This window comes from Notamacropus eugenii, chromosome 4 (assembly GCF_028372415.1).
Source record: "Notamacropus eugenii isolate mMacEug1 chromosome 4, mMacEug1.pri_v2, whole genome shotgun sequence".
In the NCBI taxonomy this organism is placed as follows: Eukaryota; Metazoa; Chordata; class Mammalia; order Diprotodontia; family Macropodidae; genus Notamacropus; species Notamacropus eugenii.
In genome coordinates, this window is record NC_092875.1 from 49,979,319 (window position 1) to 49,997,914 (window position 18,596).

The 18,596-nt window shown below is 48.5% G+C and overlaps 1 protein-coding gene across 6 annotated transcripts in view; it reads left to right on the forward strand.

The window, feature by feature from the left end:
• The window catches only part of FBRSL1 (fibrosin like 1), a 297,437-nt gene that overhangs the window by 73,109 nt on the left and 205,732 nt on the right, over positions 1-18,596 (forward strand). For all 6 annotated transcript variants that reach the window (XM_072600792.1, XM_072600794.1, XM_072600790.1 and 3 more), the window contains exon 2: positions 12,422-12,625. In XM_072600792.1, coding sequence (XP_072456893.1) covers positions 12,422-12,625 — 204 coding nt within the window. The remainder of the gene's footprint in view (positions 1-12,421; positions 12,626-18,596) is intronic.

Consider the following 18,596-nt stretch of genomic DNA (forward strand, 5'->3'; position numbering starts at 1 on the left):
GAGAGAGGACCATCCAGACAGGCCATGTCCATCTTGGACAGTTCTAAGGGTTGAGAAATGTTCTTGAACACAAAGCTGATTTTAGGCTTTGTTCCTGATTCTGTCCTGGAACCAATGCAGAATAAGGCTCATCATCCCTCCTTCAGTGCCTGGCACATAAAATCTGGACTTGAGAATTGCTTTTTCCCTCTACCTTTATATGACAGCCTGTCAAGTAGCTGAAGACAGACCACCTTCTTGTGTTTCCGCCCCAAGCCAGCAGTCATTTATGAAGCACCTATTGTATTTCTCAGGATACCAAGAAAGGGCAAAACCATCTATCCCTGCCCTCAGCAAGTTCACATTCAAACAAGAAAAGAATGTGTAACTCCTTGGGCACGTAGTAGATGTATATGGTAATCTCAAAAAGGATTAGTTGATCACGACTGAGGCAGTCCCTTGAGCTAAGCCTCAAACAGCTTCTGAGAAGGGGAAGTAAGGAAGGAGTCCATTCTGGCCTTGGGAAACAGCCCCCACGTGGAGGTGTTAGAATGAGGAAACTGAAACCCCAAAAGATTCCTACTAAACTATGCTTACTATTGTGGTGTGGACAAAGTTACAACATAATATTAAGTGACAGAGGCAGGACTTGAACCCAGGTTCCTTTGACTCTAAATCTAGTGCTCCGTTGTGGTTCTGCACTTAGGTGTCCAAGGCTACCTCTCGCCTCTGACCTCTCCCACCCACCCCCAACCTGTCCCTTTTCCCTAGGGTTGCCCAAATATTGTGGGAAAGCCCCAGCCCAAGCCTGGTCTATTTAAAGCAAGCTGTCATTAATTCTGCTAATAAATCACCAGGCCGGAAACAAGAGTCTTGCAAGATTAACATCTACAATCAATGGGGAATTACAACATGGGTTTTCACAGCCCAGACTGGGCTCAGGCTGCCTGAAATTTATGGCTAAACAAATCTGCTTATAAAAGAGTGTGTTGACTGGAAGCCTTTATAGATCATTTCTATTATTGTTGGATGTGCGGCTTGAGAAGGTTCACGCAGGAGCTTTGCCCTCCCATGAGTGGGGGGGAGACAGGACTACCTTCCTGAAGGTAGTCCTTTCCCATTCATGAAGCAGATATGATGGTTCCTAGTTTTACAGATGAGGAATACTGAGCCTCAGAGGGAAAGTAATTTGTTCAAGTCACACTTGACTTGGAAGTAGTAAAGCCTCTTAGTAACATTATCTCATGGTAGTCTAAGGATCAGGCATTTTAAACATTTTTATCCCCATTTTATAGATGGGAAAACAGTGACTTAAATACATTGTGACTTGCCTTGGTTGTATAGTCAGTGATGTGATGATAAGACTTACCCCTGGATCTTACCCTCAGGAGCCAGTAGCCTTTCCAGTATACCACACTGCCTACTACATATGTGAAGCTGGTCTTTGGTACTCTCGTGTGACCTGGTATATTTCATCTTGCTTTATCCCATTTTTCTAACCTTTAAAAATATTTTCGGATCCTGTCATCTAGCATGTTAGCTATTTCTTCTATCTGTGCCAGCTGAAGAAAATTAAGTCGTTATAATTTTGGAATTGTAGTTGTGGTAAATAACATAGGACCTGTGATTTCAGAGTATGAGTAGTGGAAGATATACAGTAATTGCTGTGGGAAGACCTGAGTTCAAATGCAGCTGTTACTTGACAGTTAAATGAACTTAGAGATGTTTAGTCTGAGGAAGGGGAGCTTTGAAGGAGGTAGATATGATAGCTGCCTTCAGATATCTGAAGGGATTCCAACTTGAGAGAGGGATTAGACTTTTTCTTCATGGCCCCAGGAAGCAAGTAAATGGGAAGAAATAGCAGAGAGGTAGATAATAATTAGGGCTGTCCAAAAGCAGAATGGAATGCCTTGAACAGTAATGGCTTCTGCCTTGCTGAGGCTGAGAGCCTAGGGGTGGCTTTTCCAGGTAGGTAAATGGGTGGCCACGGAGGTCTCTCTCTGGAAATTCTGTGACTCTGTGACTTTGTACCTTTTCAGGGCCTCAGGTTCCTCATTTGTTCTATCCAAGAAGTTCCATCCAGAGACCATCTAGGGAGGGATGCTGTTCCACAGTGGTAGCTGGGGATTGGCTGGGGTTAGAGGCTGCCCAGTAGTGATCAGCACTGTGTTGTCCGGGCTGCAGCCTGAGCCTGAGCAAGAGGCTTCCTTGCTTTAATGAACCCCCTTAATGGAAGGGTGGGCTGATGAATTTCAGGATCAGAGCTTGGAATGGACATGCTGCTCTCTTGAGGTTAAGCCCATAAGAATGCAGGCTGACACAGGGGTTGGCCCAGTGCCTGGGGGGCGTTTAATAAATGATTCTTCTCTTTGACTCTGACACATAGGGTTACATGCGTGTATACGAATGAATATATCTGTATGTATCTAAATCTGTAGATGTATCTCTGTATATGAGAGAGAACATGTACACAGGAAGGGACCTCTCCCCTCTTCATTTTACTTATGAGGAAACTGAGGTGCAGAGGAAGTGTAAGACAGATAGAAATGACAGAACCAAGATTGGAACTTAAGTGTTCTTACTGAGAGGTCACTGCTGTACTCACTGCACCGAGCTGCCTGTGGTCTCAGACTGCCTCTCTGCTCTATGTCGGGCAGTCAGATGAAGATTTCTGGGCTTTGGATCTGGGCTGGGTAGGTACACAGGGCTCTGAGGCCCATAAACCCATTATGCCCTTACCGTGTGAAGTTCTCGGCATCACACAAAAGAAGGTATGAGCATGACTGAACAATGCTGCCAGGCCTGAGTAGCGTCCTGGCAGAGGGCTGCTGCTTCCCCTTGCTCATGGGATGGAGTCTAGGGACACTGGACTCCAGGTGGGAGTCACCTTGTCCTCGGTACTGGCTGTGGTGATTGGGCAGAGCTCAGAGTCGGCCTCCCCCAAGGCCCTTTGGCTCTTAGGGCTCCAGGAGCCGGAAGAGCACCTGATAGTTGCCGTGGGGCTGCCTTCCACAGAGGCGCTGGGAGCAGCCGCCAGGACTTTGAGTTGGTTATCACAAGGAGGTCCAGCCAGTCCCTGCCTCTCCATGAGCAGGTGTCTTTCTTCACTAAACCCTGTCCTAGAGGTAAGCCCATGACTGGGAGCTATGATCCTTGGGGACTACGCAGCTTGGGGCCTTCCTGTTTGAGAATCCTCTCTGATCCCCAAGCCTGCATCTAGGGATGGAAACATAGGCCGACCAGGCTCATGCACAGCGGGATTGCAGCCTGGCTCACTAGACAGACTTTAGATCGGCTCTTACAGGAATCCATGAGCTGGTGCCCTACTCCCATTTGAGGGAAATGAAAGTGACTGACACCAAGGTCCCCAGCCCTTTCTAAAGGGAAACTCTTCTCCCATCTACTTTACTTTATTACCCATGGGGTATGGATTACTCAGCTAGCCACACAACCCAGGGACCTATCAAGATTCTCAGTCAAAGCAGAAACCCCTCCCCCTTCTCCTCTCCTATCCCCATCTGACTGAGATGTGATCCTGATGGTGAAGGACTCATTTACTTGGGCCTACAAGGCCTTCTGGCTAGTTAGAGCTGTGTGTAAAGGAAGAGTTAGTGGGCTCTTTTAATAATTATAGATCCTTGGAGATAGTGGGCCATGTGGATAGAAAGCTGATTTTGGAAGATTTGGTTTACATCCTGCTTCTAACAGTATGCTGATGGGGTGATTCTGAATTAATTAACTCTAGATCAACAGCTCTCTCTGGCCTGTTAGTTGAAGAACCCCTTGTGGATCTGCACTGGTCAAGGGATTTCCTCACTAGGAGTCCTACATGAAAATGAAATGATTGAATAAACTCTCCCACCACCCCCTCCCAACCAAAACAAACCAAAACAACCCTCCTAGGATCGAACACTTAGAGATTCAACCAGGGCTTCCCAACCTCTTGGTTGGGCCCCTTGGCTTTCAATAAGACTTCTTGTACCCCCTACCCTACCCTTCAATATAAAATGAAATAAATTCCAGCATTTTCCACGCATAGGCCCATGCATTGAATCACACAATTATAAAAGTACATTCTAGTATTTTCCATACATATGTACAAATAAATTGATTTTTCATAAAGGCAACTATTGAGCACATAATACCTTTTCTGTATCGTGAATTTGCTAAATGTGTAGTAGAACAGTAAGTGAGTGAGACCCTCCATCCTTATTTCTTGTCTACCACCAATCTTTTTCTTAGATGAGCTTTTTTGGAAAGAGCTTTTTTGCATGTTGTAATCAGCCTGTAGTTTGTTTCTTGTTTTAGACTTGATTGAGAATGGTACTGAGAATCCTGATTCCCAGAAACCAGTTGTTATAAATGGAATTAAAGCCTTCAGAGCACTCTTAGAAAGCCTGGGATGGGTTTCTCTGAGGCTTCACCAAAAATTGCGTAACATCGTTGATTGGAAATCAGTTCTGAGTCTCTGGTTCTTGCAGTGATCAATTAACTGGGCTGCCATCGATTTTTTTTTCCTAGCTCAGTATCAAGTGGGCTTCACATCCAAATCCCATTCATTGGACTTGGATCAGTAGGAATTATTCCTTCTGCTGTCCTAATTATATCATGAATACTCCTATCCCTTCTCTAAGCCACAGATGTTTTTCAGTAACACTAAGCCACTTTCTGGGATATTTAAACAATAATTGAGTTATTGACCAAATTCCCAGCTTCTTTCTCCCATAAGCTTTCCGGTCCATAAGAGTTTCTGTTCTAGTCTTTTTCCGAAGGAAGCTTAGACATTATCAAGTCCAACTCTGACCCTTGTTTGTTGTCTCCCAGTTAGATTGGGAGCTCCTTGAGGGCAGACGCTGTCTTTTGTATCCTCAGTGCTCAGCACAGTGCCTGGTACTTAGTAGGGGCTTAATAAATGTTTATTGACTGAGTGGTACAACTTTCCTAAGGTAACAGAATTAGTAAGGAGCAGAGCCAAGGTCCAAATCCAGCCTTAAATCATAACTCATTCAACAGGTATTTCATTAAGCACCTCTATATGCCAGGCACTGTGCTAGGGGATAGGGATACAAATACAGACGTGCCCTCGAGCTGCCATTCTGCCATCTTTTCATTAGTCTAGACATCAGCTCATGTTCGATTGCCCTCTGCAGCTCCACCATGGCTTTCCTTGTATGAGGTAGGTAGATTAGGTGTTATTCCCACTCTCCAAATAAAGCAGTTGAGGCTTGGAGAAGTCAATACTCAGAAGTAGCAGGAGTGGCACTCAAATCTGGATTATAGGATTATGGAATGAGAGCTGGAAGGGGCCTTATAATAAGGTTGTCTAGTTAGGCCCTCATTTTACAGATTAGGAAACTGACCCGGGGGAGGGTGGATGACTTACCTGAGGTCACAAGTCCAAGTGTTTGGCCCATACCTCCAAATGTTTCTGGGCTATCCCTACCTGCAGACATTTGCCTTGAGGCTGCCACTCTCCATATTGAACCCACCAGGGTGGGCACTGAGCATATACTCAACAAGCTTCCTCTCAACAAGGTCCTTAGGAATGAGGAAACATTTGGAGCTATGGTCTAGCAGATATCTAGAATAGTGGAGCAAAATGGCGCCAGGTTCAGGTTGTTGGCCCACTTGTCTGGCCTAGGGTGGGGCTGATGGTGCCGGGGTGGGTGGGGCAAGTGCTGACTGAGAAGGGAGTGTCCTCTGAGGGCAGGGATACAAGCGGACTTTGGAGGCCAACACCTCCCAGGGGATGCCATTAAGCATGGTGTGGAAGGAACAGGCCAGGGGATGAGGGGATCATGTGTGGAGCTCTGCCAGCAAGTGCCTCAGTGGCCTGTCCTGACGGGAGAAAGAGAGAGAGAGAGAGAGAGAGAGAGGAAGAGAAAAGGATAGATAGAGGAGGGAGGGAGAGTGAGTGAGAGAGAGAGTGTGTGTGTGTGTATGTATGTGTGTGTGTGAAAGAGAGAGAAGGAGGGAGGGAGAGAGAGTGAGTGAGTGTGTGTGTGTGTGTGTGTATGTGTGTGTGTGTGTGAGAGAGAGAGAGAGAGAGAGAGAGAGAGAGAGAGAGAGAGAGAGAGAGAGAGAGAGAGCTGGAGGAGGGGTGTTCTTTTCCATGAACCAACTGGAGATGCCATCAGGAGAGGAGCTCCCTCCTTTCAGGGCCAGCACTAGACCCTCTAATAATCAGGCCTCAGCCTTAGCCCAGAGGGAGGCACTGGCGCTCACTAGACCATAGATTTAGAGCTAGGAAAGACCTCAGAGGCCATGAGTCCATATCCCTCCTCATTTTACAGATGAGGAAAATGAGGTTCAAAATGACTAAGTCATAAATAGCAGAATCAGCAATTTGAACCCAGATCTGTTGGTTCCAAGTCTGGTACCATTTCTACTGTACCAGGCTGGTTCCTCCAGGGTGGAGAGGGAAAGGGGGAAGTCATAAAGGGAGGAAGTATTAATGTAGTACTTACTGTAAGTGCCAGGCACTGTGCTGAGCATCATTTTTTTAAGCAAAGGTTATCTCATTTAATTCTCACAGTAATCCTGTGATGTAGGTGGTATTATTATCACCCTCATTTTTCAGTTTGGAAACCTGAGGCAGAGAGCCATTAAGTGACTTGCCCAGGGTCACATAGCCAGTGTCTGAAGCCAGATTTGAATCTAGGTCTTTCAGACTCTAGGCCCTGTACTTTGCCCTATACCATCTAGCAGCCTAGCTTGAATGAATGGGTGAATGAATGAATGAGTGAATGGCTACACTTGGTTATTAGTCCTTACTCACACTTACTTGTTACCTACAGCACTTGGCCCTCCTGGTCCCCCAATTCGATTCATGCTTCCCTCAGTGTCTCCTGCCTAAATGGAGACAGGGATCTGGCCCGTACCCTGTGGATCTATAGAGTCATTAGGGATCTAATATGAAATGGACAACACCTGGTGCAGGGTTGGGGAGGATCAGGATGACCTGAATGGACACGTACACTCTCACTCATAGACATTCCCCAGTGGACTTATCCATCATTTTCCTTTCCAGGGGCTAATACTTACTGGGGGAACTAGGTAGCATTGTGTAGTTCTCCTCTGTTCAGTTAGATTTCCCTAATTGATAGTGCAGTAGGGCATTAAATTTGGAGTTTGAAAGCCCAGGGTTCAAACTGCCCTGCAGGATTTTAGCTTTTTGACTTTGGGTGAATTGCTCTTGGTCCCACTTTCCTCATCTATAACATGATGGGATGAGGCCCCTTTCCACCAGAGTCCTTCTCTCACTATATTCTTGTGAGCTTTGAAGGGCTTTGTCCTGTGGAAGAGTGTTAGCCTTGATCTGTCTGCCCCTGAGAGCAGAACAAGGAGAGAAGGTAAATTGGAGTATTGGAATGAGGGAAGACTGTAAAAGTTATAGCCATCCCCGGGAGGATGGAGTGCCTTGTCTCCATCCTGCAGGTGGGATTCTCTTTGAGGCCTGGGCTGGACCAGAGGACCACTAAGCTCTGTGATTCTGAAAAGGAAGGGAGCCTGGGTGTGTGGGTGTGTCATTAAGGCAATTGACCGACTACTGAGCTCACCTGCTGTGTGTCAGGCCCTATGCCCAGGGGTGAGAGGGCCACACCCTCCAGAAGAGCCAGGCTTTCCCTCCAGCTCAGTCAGGTCTCTTGAAGAGAAAATCCCCAGACTGGTTCTCCGTCTTTTCAGCCATTAACAGGGCCAGCTTACCCAAGGATGGGGATGAGTGACTTGGGCATGGCCGCCTTGAGGACTTGGCCCTGAACTGTGGTACTGTTTTAGTGTGGAACCTCTCTGGCATTCACCCTTTTCCATTGCACATCTCCCCAAGGTCAGTGTGACCTGATGACTGTAGGCCAGTTCCCTTTGGTTGCCCCTGGGAAAAGGCAGTGGTCATCATAACTGATGCTTCTGCGGCATCAGAATGTCTGTGGCTCCAAGCGGGGGCTAACAATCTGGGTGCTCCCTGGATCAGAGCAGTCTGGCCCTGCCCTGGAGTCGTGGTGAGGTGGTTTCAGTTATGTGGCACTCTTCATGACGCATTTGGGGTTTTCTTGCCAAAGGTCCTTGTCCCAGGGTCATGTTGCTGGTAAATGTTTGAGGCTGGATTTGAATTCAGGTCTTCTGACTCCAGGTCTGATTTTGTGTCCTGACAATACTTACCTCCAGGATGGCTTTTATTGGCAACATTTTCTCCTGTGTTTTCATTTTTTCAGGATTATTTTCTGAACTGGGACTCAGTGTTAGGGCTGCTCTTTATGAATTTGTGGGGAAAAAATGATTCTGGTCTGCTTTGGTACTGGCCTTATTAACTAGGATTTGATTAATGAGCATTGCTTTCCTCCAGGTCCTCAGGAGCACGGTCAGGCTGTTTTGGTCCAGGGAGCACCTAGCTAGGCAGCCTCCCATTGGAGCCTAAGGTCAGAATGGCACACTTGCAGGTCCCTGGTGTCCTAAGTTAGACCCTGCTCTGGACTCTGTCTGCCCTTGTATACGGCAGCTGGTGCTGGGTCACCCTGGCTTCTCCCTAGTTTCTAAACTGGAAAGTTTTCTGTGAGCTTTTTTATGTGGATTCGCTTCCCCAAGCATCCTCAGACCTCTAACTTAGCACAGTGCTGGGCACACAGTAAGAGCTTAATAATTGTATGCCTGCTCTGGCTCTGTTTGTCTGTCTCTCTGTCTGAATCTCTCTGCACTCGATGAGTGTAGCTAGTTACATATGTGTGTGTGTGTGTGTATCTATCTATCTATCTATCTATCTATCTATCTATCTATCTATCTATCTATCTATCTATCTATCTATCTATCTATCTATCATGTGGAGAGGCCCATGCATTTGTTTTTTCCCTGACTTTCTTGATCATTTCTCCATCTTGTGTGTTCTTGTTCTCTCTCTCTCTCTCCCAATCCCGCCCCCCCTTTCCTTTCCCCCTCTCTCCCTTGATTTTATCCTGATTGTGACTGAGCTGGGCTGGCCTACTTTCACTCATTCCTCTGTCTTGTGGAGAGCCTTAGAGAACTCCCAGGTAAGGAAAGTCTCTCTGCCAGTGTAGGGGGACCCCTTCTCCACTTTTTATAACCTTAGGGAACTTCTGAGAGCTTTCACTTGCCTGGAGTCATAGAGCCAGGATATATCAGAGGCTAGAATTGAATCCTCAGGTCAGCTTTCTCCATTTTGCCTCACTCCTGCTCCACAACATGTGTATTTAAACATTAGTGCAGAATAATATGCCAACTGATTTCCAGTGGTTGTGGGGGAGGACAGGAGCAGCTTGGGGAGGGGGAGGAATCAGAATAGACTTCCTGTAGGAGGTGGTGCTGGAGCTGAGCTTTAGAGGAAGCCAAGGATGGTAGGAGGCAGAGGTGAGGGGGAACACCACAGTCAGACCTGGCCATGGGACCCAACATGGAATGTCATGGAGGAGGGACAGCATGGGGGCCTGTTCACACTTCCCCGGGGCACAGTACCCTTATCTAGTTAGGGAATTGATGAATTTTTGTGATTTTCATTGGGTTAAGAATGGGTGATGATGGTGATGGTGATGACTGGAGCTCACATTCTTGTGGCTCTTTAAGGTTTACAAAGCACTTTGCAAATGTTGTCTCATTTGATTTTGTTATCCCCATTTTAGAGGTGAGTAAACTGAGGCAGACAGAGGTGACATGACTTTCCCAGCTAGTAAGTAGTTATCTAATTTGACTCTGGTCTTCCTGTCTCCAAGCCCACCACTATATCCACCTCCCTACCTTGCTGACTACAATGTGCTTTCTAAAGGTTGCTCCCCCAAGGGCAACAACCTCCCCCCAGGAAAAGGGGGGAATGAGGCTCAGAGTGGACACAGAGAGGGAATTATTTGAGGTTTAAGGGTGAGTTCCTTGCCCAAGCATTTGAATTATCAGCCTTTGTTTCCATTTTAGCATTAGAATTTTTGCCATGGTGACGTTAATAACGCCCTCTTGGCCTTTCCTTCTGGGATCTCTGCCTCTGAGTGTTTTCATAGGAAGCTTGCAGATGGAAAGATTAATAACTAGATTTCCAGGGCCACCTCCTTGGAGGCCAGTTGCCTCTCCTGCTGGGATCTAGGGAAGTGGAACCAGAAAGGGGGGATAGGAAGAAGGCTGAGCTTGGGAGTACCAAGGATTATTTTTTGGGTTTTCTAAATTGATGTCCAATAACAGGAAGGCCCAGTTTGCTGGTGTGAGTAACTGTAGATCTCAGAAACTGATACCCAGTGACAGAAAAGAATCAGTTAATGTTTGGGAAATTAGGACCCCAGAGTCCTGGGGGGAGGGCAGAGGGTGGGAGTGAGTGACCAGGGAGGGTATAGATTTAGAAACTGGAAACAAGACATGACCCAGAGAGATCCCTTCTCTCCTCCATATCCACATCCTGCATCAGGATGGGCCTAGGTCTCCTTAATCTCTGTAAGTGACCTCACCCCTATGGGGAGGGGAGGGGCTCCCAACAGATCCAGGCCTCCCTTTGTTCATTGATTTCCTGGTTTACTGTTCACCCAGCTGTGACTCCAGCCCAGCTGTGGATACTCCTGACTGGGAGCCAAGAAGGGAGGGCAGGAAGGGGAGCTAAGCATGCCCATGCCTGCCCAGGGAGCCTGGGGGATGGGGAAGAGTAGTGGATGAAGAGGAAGGGAGACAGTGTTGCCTCCTCCATCCCAGGGGAGGAGGGATGAGACTGGGAGCATTTAGCCACAATGAGCTCCATCCATAGAGCTGTGTCAGTTTCTAAGAGTTCTCCACACTTGTTAGTAAGCATTTATACAGCATCTGTGTGCCAGGCACCATGCTGGGCACTTTTCAGAGAGGATCTCATTGGATCATAGGTGGGAGCAGCCCTGCCCTTTTTGGGTGTGGCTGCTCAAAATCAACCACACTTTTCCATCTTGGGTTGTCCTTGGCAGTCATTAAGTGCCTACTGTATGCTAGGATCTGGAGACACAAAAACTGGATAGCCCCTGCCTTCAGGGAGCCTCTATTCTGGAGGGAGCTGGGAAGGCAAACTGTGTGCATACAGAATACTTTGGCTTGCACCCACATAAATATCATCAACCAAGAAGGGTTTATTGAGCACCTGCTGTATGCCAGACTCCAGACAAGGTACCGAGGATTTAGAGATGAAATTGCATTACCCCTGCCATTATCGATTAGAGCTGAGTCTGGAGTCTAGGCCCTCAGTTTTACCGATGGAGAAATTGAGGCTTGTGGCTAGTTTGGGGTCCCCTAACATTTTTGCTCTCCTTTTAGTCCCATCTGAGGTGTAAGACGTTGACATTCCACCCGAAGAGAATCCTGCATCCACATATCAGCACAAGTTCTCAGACGGGCTTTGTTTTGCAGGGTGTCCCAAAAGTCTTGGTGCAGCACTTTTGTGACAACTATTTAAACTTTTTCTGCATCTTAAAACTAGTTTTGTGAGTCTTTTGTCCTTGTGGCTGGTTTTGGATGTTGAGATCAGGCCTTAGTTACAGGGTCTTTCTTGTGGATCTTCTGCTTTGTGAATTATTCCTGTCAGAGGTAACCTGGGGGCAGAACCTACTTCCCTTTGTCTTTATATCCTTTGGCTTTTAACCAAAAGCTTGTTGATTAGTTGCTGTAGAGCTGGAGAATCCATCTTCCTTATTTCACATGTGTGGAATCCTGTCTAGCTCAGAGAGAGGTTACAGCCCATCAGTAGCAGCAGCTGTTGGAACTCGTGTCCTCTGAGCCACGTGGCTGGTGTTTGGGTTCTTTCTGATACACCCAGTCATTCTGTGAGACAGCATCAGATCTTAGCAAGTCTTGTCAGACCCCCCACCTAGATAGATACCTGGAGCAAGTCACTTAACCTCTGTCTACCTCAGTTTTCTAATCTATGGAATGGGGTTAATGAGCCCTTGGGGTGCAGGGGTAGGAAGGAGAAAGGAACAATTTATTAATGTTTTTGTTGATTATTTACTAAGGGCCTACTGTGTTCCAGGCACTTTATAGGATCTCATGTGATCCTCATGACAACCTTGTGAAGGAGATACAATTATTGTCCCCATTTTTGCAGTCAGGGAAACTGAGGTAGTTGGAGGTTAAGTGACTTGCTCAGGCTAATGCCCAAGGCTGGACTGGAACTCTTCCTGACTCCAGGCCGAGCCCTATGTGCCGCAACTCAAAGGGTGTGGTTATAAAAACTAGATGCACTCATGATTTCCAAGGTCTTGGCTCACCTTGCAGTACTACCTAAATAGATTAAGGATCAAAGCGGACCTTGAATCCTGGGCCAGCTCTCTCTTTTTGACCCCACTTTGTCTACCTGTTGCTGCATAAGTAAATGTCTGTTAATATTTGGGGAGAAATGAGAGCCTCAAGTTACAGTGAAGGGAATTTTGGGGGGCAGCACAGTCTTTCTGCAGTGTTTCATTGCACTCACTCACCCTCTGTCTTCTCTCCTCCCCTGCAGAAGGACATGGCCCTGAAGCCCCAGGAGCGAAAAGAAAAGTGGGAGCGACCAGCCAGCAAGAAGGCCCGAGAATCAGAAAACTGTCCCTCGGCCGAGCCCAGTGAGAACGGACACGGCCCCCGGGACCCAGGGAACTCGGAACGGGAGCCTGAGCGGGGCAAAGAGCGAGTGAAAAAGAAGATCCCCTTTCAGCTCACCACTCAGGTAGGCAGGCCTGCTCCCTGCAGCATAGGGGGTAGGGGGGGAGCAGAGTGGGGAGACACCACAGCTGTAATAGCTCACCATGAGCCGTTGAGACCTGGGCAGGCTACCTACGAACCCCAGGATGTGGGGACAGGGCCTAGAGAAGAGCAGAGCACAGGCAGGAGGAGGAGGAGGGATCCACCACCCCCTGGCAGTGACAGAGGAGGTGTAATCAGTAGGGATTTAATAAATGTTCACCGTACTGTGATGTATTGTGTTGGGATCCGTGAATCTTGACCCCATTTCCTCTTGATAATCCCATGAGAGGAGCCAGATCTGGTGTGTGGAGAAGCAGTGACCTGTTCTCTCCTGGCAGTTTATCATCCATGGAAACCCTTGTGTCTCATCTCTTTCTGTCCGGATGAGTTCTGAGGCTCTGAGAGTCTGGTGTGGTACCCGGGCATCCCCTCCCTCTATCCCTAGGAGCGAGTGCCAACCCAGCTGCTTGGTCTTGGGTTAAAGTTTCTTGGGCCATTGGGGTCAGGATTCCTGGTCACCTCTGGTAGGAGTAAGGGTCGGAGTGGACAGGAACTGGCCACCAAGAGTCAGGGATGTTATCGATGTGGGCATCTCAGCACACATGTAGCCCTCCTGGATTGGAAAGAAGGCATCTGCGTTGCATCTTAGTGCTAGAGAAACTTATAGACCTAAAGCCAGAGGGCCCTAGAGACTACCTAGTATAACACAGGTTGGGAAATTGGGGCCTGATAAGGTCATAGTATTATAGATAGAAAGCTAGAAGGTACCTGTGAGGCTGCCTAGTCAAATCCCTCAATTTCCAGATGAGGAAACTGAGGCCCAGGGAGGTGACACCCCAGGTCAAACACGAGGGGTGGGTTTGAGCCCAGGTGCACACTGCAAGGGTTCCCCTCCTGTGGTAGAGTTGGATGCATTTGAGCTTCTGAAAGGGCAAGCAAGGGAGTACGAACCTCCCTGGTTTCTGTAGAGCAGTGGATTTGGCAGCCACTGGGAAAAGGGATGCCCCAGGGGCAGCCCTGCCATCTTCCCCTAGCTGTGATCCGCTGCAGCTGCTATTCCCCTGGGGCCAGCCGGGCACCAGGCTCACTTCCTGCCCTCTGACTTGTTTCCCTAATGCACAGGCTGGCAGGGCTCTGGCTCCTGTGCCTGCTACCCCAGGGGGTCCCTGTTCCTGCTGAGCCTCTAATTCCACTCCCAGTCTTAGGCCTGACAGGCCAGCGATTGTATCTTTGCCCTTGGCGGCCCAGGAGGCCCAAGACATTCCAGGGAGTGGGCCTGGTTTTAGAACAGCCTGGCTTCAGAGTACAGGGCCTTGGGGATAGTAATTGCACCTACCTCCCAGGTATTGTGAGAATCAGACAGGTTAATATTTGTAAAATGGGCTTAGCACGGTGCCCAGCACATAGCAGGCATTATGGAAATTCTCATTCCTTACTCTGTCCCCTTCTAGCCAAACTGGCACCCTTGCTATTTCCTGTGTAGACCATTACATCTCCTTTCTCTATTCCTTTTACCCAGGCTGTGCCACATGCCAGAAATGCTCTCCCTCTCAGAAGGTGCTCCCCTGGGAGGCCTCTGGTGACTCTTCCATCTGTAGACCACATGCTACTTGAGAGCAGGCCTAATTTAGTTTATTTTGTCTTCGTATCTCCTGCTCCTGGCACAGAGTTTAGTTTGTTCTTCTGAGACCAGACCAATTAGGATTCCTTCAGTTCAGGGAACTCACAGTTTGGAAACTGCCATTTTAGAGTGGCAGGATTTGATCTCAGGTTTTACTGATGCTGAGGCAAACTGTCTGTCTGCTGTACCCTATCTCTCCACAGGAGGTAATTAAAGGAAACTCAGGAGATCAAAAGGAAGATTTTAGTTAACACAGTAGGTACAGTTAAGTGACTCAATAGTAGAGCATTGGAAGAGACTCTTCACTGAGGCTGAGTAACATCCCCTTCACACCATAGTCTAGCCTGAGACAGGCTCTCTCCCCAGAGCTCTAACTGGGCAGCATGTCTCCTCTCCACATGTATCTTGAAAGAAGTCAGGTGAGCTCTGGGACTCATCCTGGGATTCCAGGGCAGGTTGCTGCCAAACCTGTTCCTACAGTTTCTCCTCTTCCAGAAACTCTGGGCTCCCTTGACTCTAGCCTTGCCGAGGCAGGAATGTGGAGCCGTGTGTTTACCTTCTTCTCCTTCCTTTCCTAAGGCATTTGGCCCCAGTTCAGTCCCAGGGATTAAGTATGACTCGGTAGTCCGGGTGCCTAGAATAATACCCAGGGGGTGAGGTTTCTGTTTTTCAAACCTCTGCCTGACTCTCTTTTTTCAAAGGCTGGAAACAAGATCACCCTTCTTTTCTATGGTAAGCAGAGTGGTCTCCCCATCCCTTCCCCTCCCTGGGGGAGGCGGGGTGGGGCAGGGCAGGGCAGGGCAAGGATGCCCTCAGGCCTTCCCAAGGGCTCTATCTTTGGAAAGACCCAGACTGCCCTGCTTGGGATCTACTTCCACCGACCATGGCTTCTAATGGTCAGCTTGGGAGAAGGTATGGGGTCCTGGGCACAAGTCTCAGCTTTCAAACCATTAATGGTGAAAGTGAGAATCTGGAGGGTGGGTTGTGGGTTCGGCCTCTCTTCTCCTGCCCCCCAACTCCCAACAGAGGTGGTAGGGGCAATTACTTTGTTTTGAGGCCAGACTCCAATGGTTCAGCAGTTCCAGATGTTTGCCCAGAAATGCAGCTGCTTTTCTGTTCAGTAATTCAGTCCCTCCCTCAATGACTGGGCCAGTGAGGAGTTTCTTTTGAGGGAAACAAAAGCGTCTTGTTTTCAGGCCTGCACTTTAAACCCCAGCTGGGGTTTGGGCTGCTTGGGGGGACGGGTCAGCATAGTTCAGAGGCCTGTGGGTGAATGGGAGACATGTGCCCTCCCACACTTAAGGAGCATGTGCATAGAAGATGCGTGTGCATCCCTGGCTCAGGACCAAGATGAGAGCGTGGGCAGATGTGAACCAGAACAGGGATGGATGGGACAGGCCAAAACCAAAGGTAGTCTGCTGGGGTCCTTGGTAGGGCAACAAAAGGATTTATAGTCAGAGGACCTGGGTTCGAATCCTTCCTGCCACTTTCAAACTTGTATGACCCTGGACAAGTTTCATTCCCCCTTCTCCTCCTCCCCGCCTCTTCCCCCTGCCCCTCCCCCCCCTTCCTTATCTATAAAGGAGGGGGGTGGGGAACTACATGACCTCTGAGGTTCCTTCTAGGTCTCCATCTAAGATCCTATGATCCAGTGAGTTAGATTTGAAACTAACATGATAGAATGGAAAGAGGATTGCCACTGCCACCTGGAGTTGTAGGACCTGAGTTCAAATCTCAAAATACCCTTACCCTTCTTCCCCTTTGGTTCCTTATCTGTAAGATGGGAGTGGATTGGACTGGCCAGATCCCAGCCCCTCACATGTCTGATGTTCTGGACCACCCTTCCATAGGCTGACACTCCTGTGTGGTGTGAAGCCAGTGCGAACCAGAAACATAGCCTTGCCTTCCTTCCCAGGATGCCTGCTCCATTCAGGTCCAGGGGGACCAGTCTACTAGGAACCCATGTCCTTGGCTCTGAGCTACCAACATCTGCTCTCTCCTGGGCTAGACATGGGGGCAGCACAGGCCTAGGATGCCAGTCAAGGCAGGCCATGAAAGACTGTCCCAGTGACCTTTGTTATTCATGTTGTAAAAATATTTAAAATGGGGGTAAGGACTCCATCTGTGATTTCACTGGAAGAGGAAACTCCCTCTGTCAGAGCTAGTTGGCACCTTCTCCACAATTAGCCTTCCAAGGCCCCAGGCTTCTCCTCCAGTGTAGAGGGGAGTCATGGTCATCCGGCATGGTGGGCACCCAAAGGCCCTGTCCCAGCTCAGCCCTGGTCCTGCCTCCATTCAGCAAATACTCATTAAGCAGACCTGTTGTGGCCCGGCCTGGGCCTGCTACTCCTACAGCCCCTCCCTGATTCTGGAAGCCTCCTTCCCCACCCTCCCCCTCACCAGGCCTCCTCACTGGGCCTCCAAATGGTGCTTGGTGCCTTGTTCCAACCATACTCCTCAAACGGCCAAAGGCCTGGCTGTCTTTACAGGGCCTAAGGCCTGTCCCACTCAGTGTCAATCCCAACTTCATAAATTCTAGGGGCTCCCTGTTGCCTCGAATATGTTGTTGAGGAGTCGTTTCAGTAGTGTCTGACTGTCTGTGACCCCGTTTGGGGTTTTTCTTGCCAGAGATACTGGAGTGGTTTGCCATTTCCTTCTCCAGCTCATTTTACAGATGAGAAGACTGAGGCAAATGGGGTGAAATAACTTGCCTGGGGTTACACAGCTAGGAAGTGTCTGAGGCTGGATTTAAACTCAGGTTCTTCTGACTCCAAAGCTGGTGCTCTATCCACTGGGTCACCTGGCTGCCCATGTCAAATATAAAAGGCCCTCATTTGACATTCAAGGCCCTTCCAGCCCTGGATTCCTCCCTCCTTCTCCATCACCACCCATCCTTGTGGCTTCCTCTCTGCTCTACCTGCTAGCTCCCCTGGCTTCTGCAGGGAGGACTTTGCTGATCCTCTCCAGCTTCCACAGCCTTCCCTTCTCAGGACACCTTCAGGATGCTCTGTGTTCCCTTTGTATCTTTGTGTCTCTAGCACTTAGGACAGTCTCTCACACGCATAGCATGGGATTAATCAAGATTGATTGATTGATTGATTGATTGGCTGAAACACAATGGATCTAGAGTCGGTCTCCAGCTATGTGACCTTGGACAAGTCCCCTGATCTGGTTGCCTCAGTGTGCCTGACTGTAGAATGGGGATCATAATAAATTTCCCTCCTAGGGTTGGCGTGAGGACTGAAAGAGATCATATTTGCAAGGTTCGTGTTAGCACAGTGACTGGCACTTAGCAGGGCCTCTGGAAATGCTTGTTCTCCCCCATGTTAGGTTCCTTGCCCCCACTCCCTAGTGGAATCTGAGACTTAAACAGCTGTTATAACTCCTGTCTACCGAGGTGCCAAATGAGGCCTGTGGGAGGGAATGTGGGCCAGAGAGGAAGGTATTTACCTTCCAGGAGAATGAAGGAAAGTTTCCTGGAGAAGGATTCATCTGAGTTGGGCTTTAAGTGAATTTTAAATTGGTGGGGGGAGGAGAAAGGAGAATTTTCTAGGCCTAAGAGGGTGAGGGTGGGAGCAGCTGGGGGGCACCAAAAGTGCACAGAGTCAGGAAGATTCATCTTCTTGAGTTCAAATCTGAACTCAGACACTGACTACTTGTATGACCCTGGGCAAGTCACTAACCCCTGTTTGCCTCAGTTTCCTCATCTGCAAAATGAGCTGTAAAATGACAAACCACTCCAGTATCTCTGCCAAGAAAACCCCAAATGGGGTCACAGAGTCAGACTTGACTGAAACAACAACAAAGGCCTGAGGGGGACATTGTGAAGAAGAAAGAAAAAACCCCGAGATTTACTCATCGAGTCAGCTGTAGAGAGCTAGGATGAATTTTTGAGTGGAGAAATAGCAGGACCAGATTACTGTGTCAGACGGATGAGGCCGGGAGGGTTTGAAGATTGGGAGGACATGAGCCCCACTCGGCACCATGGCTGGAGAGGAGGTGTGGGAATTAGTAAGTGCCCGAAGACCGTGGCCATAGGAACTCAGCAAAACCTGCTCCCTGATGGGCAGAGGAATCCTTCTTGTGCCTGGCTGGAGGACCACAGGTGTGAAACATGGGACAGAACATCTGGCTTTGTCTGTTTCTCCACAGTTTTCTCCTTTTTAGGTTCCCCTTTTACAATGAGGCCTGGATCTCAGGGGTTTGGGAGGTGCCCAAACTTTAGGGTTAGTGAAGTCAGAGGGAAGAGCATATTAGGGAGAATGATAAACTTGATTTTAGAAACATAGGAACCTAGATCTAGAGCTTAGCCTGGCACCTGGAACACAGTAGG